The 2,479-nt window shown below is 43.2% G+C and overlaps 1 protein-coding gene across 1 annotated transcript; it reads left to right on the top strand.

The window, feature by feature from the left end:
* The first annotated feature begins 1,635 nt into the window (after positions 1-1,635).
* LOC146459964 (uncharacterized) lies at positions 1,636-2,268 on the top strand. The gene has a single exon (XM_085088776.1). It carries the CDS (start codon positions 1,636-1,638, stop codon positions 2,266-2,268), a length of 633 nt encoding a protein of 210 aa, XP_084944902.1.
* The last annotated feature ends 211 nt before the right edge of the window (positions 2,269-2,479 follow it).

Genomic DNA, 2,479 nt, shown 5'->3' on the forward strand with positions numbered 1-2,479 from the left:
AACCCCTGACTAGAAGAGGAGTGTTGTCGACCGTGGCTTCTGTTTATGACCCCCTTGGATTCCTCGCCCCCTTGGTCCTAAGAGCAAAGAAGATTCTTCAAGAAGTATGTCAGAAGAGCATCAGTTGCGATCATCCACTGCCCGAAGAACTCAGGCCAAGGTGGGAGCAATGGAAGATAGATCTTCTAGGTTTAAGAGAGCTGAAAATACCAAGATGTTTTGAGCCAAACATGACAGGTCAAGGAAAGACCTACGAGTTACACAATTTTGCAGATGCTAGCACATTCGGATACGGACAGTGCTCCTACCTGAGAGTCAAAGATGAAGACGACAACGTTAATGTCGCACTGGTAACGGGAAAATCTCGCGTCGCTCCATCGAAGATAACCACTATACCAAGACGGGAGCTTATAGTAGCAGTACTTCTGAACAGACTCGAAGGTAATACTTAGGTACATCAACAATGAGGCCAAGAGATTCCATACATTCGTAGCAAAAAGAGTGCAGATGATAAGGTCCAACATAGATCCCAAGGAAAGGCGGTACATTGACACCAAAAGCAACCCCGCTGACCACGCATCCAGGGGCCTAAGCGATCAAGAGTTAATAAAGTCTAAGTGGTTTCAGTGGACCAGCCTTTCTGTGGGAGAAAGAAATTTCATTTGTTGAAGAAAGTATTCCTGCCATTCAGATTGGGGACCCAGAAGTTAGATCCACCGTCCTCGCAACTGTCACCAAAAGTTCATTTAGCCTCCTCGACTGTATGACAAAATTCTCTGACTGGGCCAAGGCAGTAGAAGTGGTTTCATATCTAAAGAGACTCTCAAACAAGAAAAAGCCAAAAACAGTTATCATATCGGTAGCTGAACGACAAGAAGCTGAAATACTTATCTTCAAGGAGGTGCAACGCACAGCTTTCGAAGATGAGATAAGAAGACTCAGCAACCAAGGAGGAAACTGCAAGCTCATGAAGAATAGTCCTCTTCTGAAGATCCCATTGTTGATGATCATGGCTTGCTGCGAGTTGGCGGAAGACTAGAAAAATCCACCTTGCCGTTTGAATTGAAGCACCCGATCATTTTACCAAGAAGTTCTCACATCACCGACCTGATCATTGGTCATTTTCACAAGAAGGCGAGACATCAAGGAAAAGGAATTATTATGAATGAGATTCGTTCTAATGAACTATGGGTCGTAGTTCTTTCCGCTGCAGTATCCTCACACATCCATAAATTTGTGCGATGTAGACGACAGAGGAGATCAACTGAGGGTCAAAAGATAGCTGATCTCCCCCAAGAAAGAGCAGAGTCCACCCTCAGTCTACGTATTGTGGGATGGATTGTTTTGGTCCGTTTATCGTCAGAGAAGGACGCAATGATATGAAGAGATATGGAGTAATATTCACCTGCATGAGCTCTCGCGCAGTACAAATAGAAGAGTTGGATGACATGACGACCGATGCCTTCATAAACGCATTAAGATGCTTCATTGCCATCCGATGACCTGTTAAGCAGCTAAGGTTTAATCAAGGATCACACTTTGTAGGAGCAAGAAACGAACTCGCAAGTGCCCTAAAGGAGCTGGACGGCGATAAGATCCAATCATATCTCAAGGAAGAATCGCTGTGATTTCGTCATGAATGTTCCGTATTCAAGTCATCGGGGAGGAGTATGGGAAAGGCAAATAAGGACAACCAGAAGCATCCTCAATAATATTCTCAACGATTTCAAGGGAAGACTTGACACGTCATCTCTTCGCACCTTTTTCTATGAAGTTATGGCGATCATCAATAGCCGCCCATTGACCTGCCAAACCCTGAATGACCCCAAGAGTTTAGAGCCTCTAACTCCTAATCATCTGTTGACCATGAAGAACAAGTTAATCTCCCCACCACCAGGAAATTTCGTCCAAGAAGATATCTACGCCCGAAAGCGATGGCGAAAGGTACAATATCTTGTAGAGCAGTTTTGGGGTAGATGGCAAAAAGAATATCTCCTCACCTTAAATTCAAGGAAAAAATGGTCAGTACCAAGAAGAAATCTGAAGATTGGAGATATCGTCATTGTGAAACATGAAACTTCACGAAATGAGTGGCCCCTTGGCAAGATTATGGAGACAACGCCAAATAAAGATGATCTCGTTTGCTCGGTCAGAATCAAGCTGGGTGCTAAAGGTTCCGAGAAGGAGAGAAGCAATTCCCAATCATCCGTAATCGAAAGGCTGATCCAGAAAGTAGTTCTTCTCTTAGAAGGGACTGATCCAAATTAAAGTAGTTTCAAATCGTTTACAGTGACTTCTCTCTCTCGGTGATATCGTGAAATTATTCATGATTTTGTGAAAGTTCCCTTAGATAATCATTAATAATATGGTGGGAGTGTAGCTACCGCAAGAAACTGTGAGAGTCACGGCATTTGTTTAATCAACTTGTTTTTTGTTTAAGAAAAGCCGGTAATTTATTTTAGGAATCGGCTTATTTAAG

The sequence above is a fragment of the Pavona decussata genome, unplaced genomic scaffold (genome assembly GCF_977016875.1).
Source record: "Pavona decussata unplaced genomic scaffold, jaPavDecu1.1 SCAFFOLD_215, whole genome shotgun sequence".
Taxonomy (NCBI): domain Eukaryota; kingdom Metazoa; phylum Cnidaria; class Anthozoa; order Scleractinia; family Agariciidae; genus Pavona; species Pavona decussata.

Bases quoted from the DNA above. Each gene is read 5' to 3' on its own strand.
- LOC146459964 (XM_085088776.1), top strand. From the start codon at position 1,636: ATGAATGTTCCGTATTCAAGTCATCGGGGAGGAGTATGGGAAAGGCAA.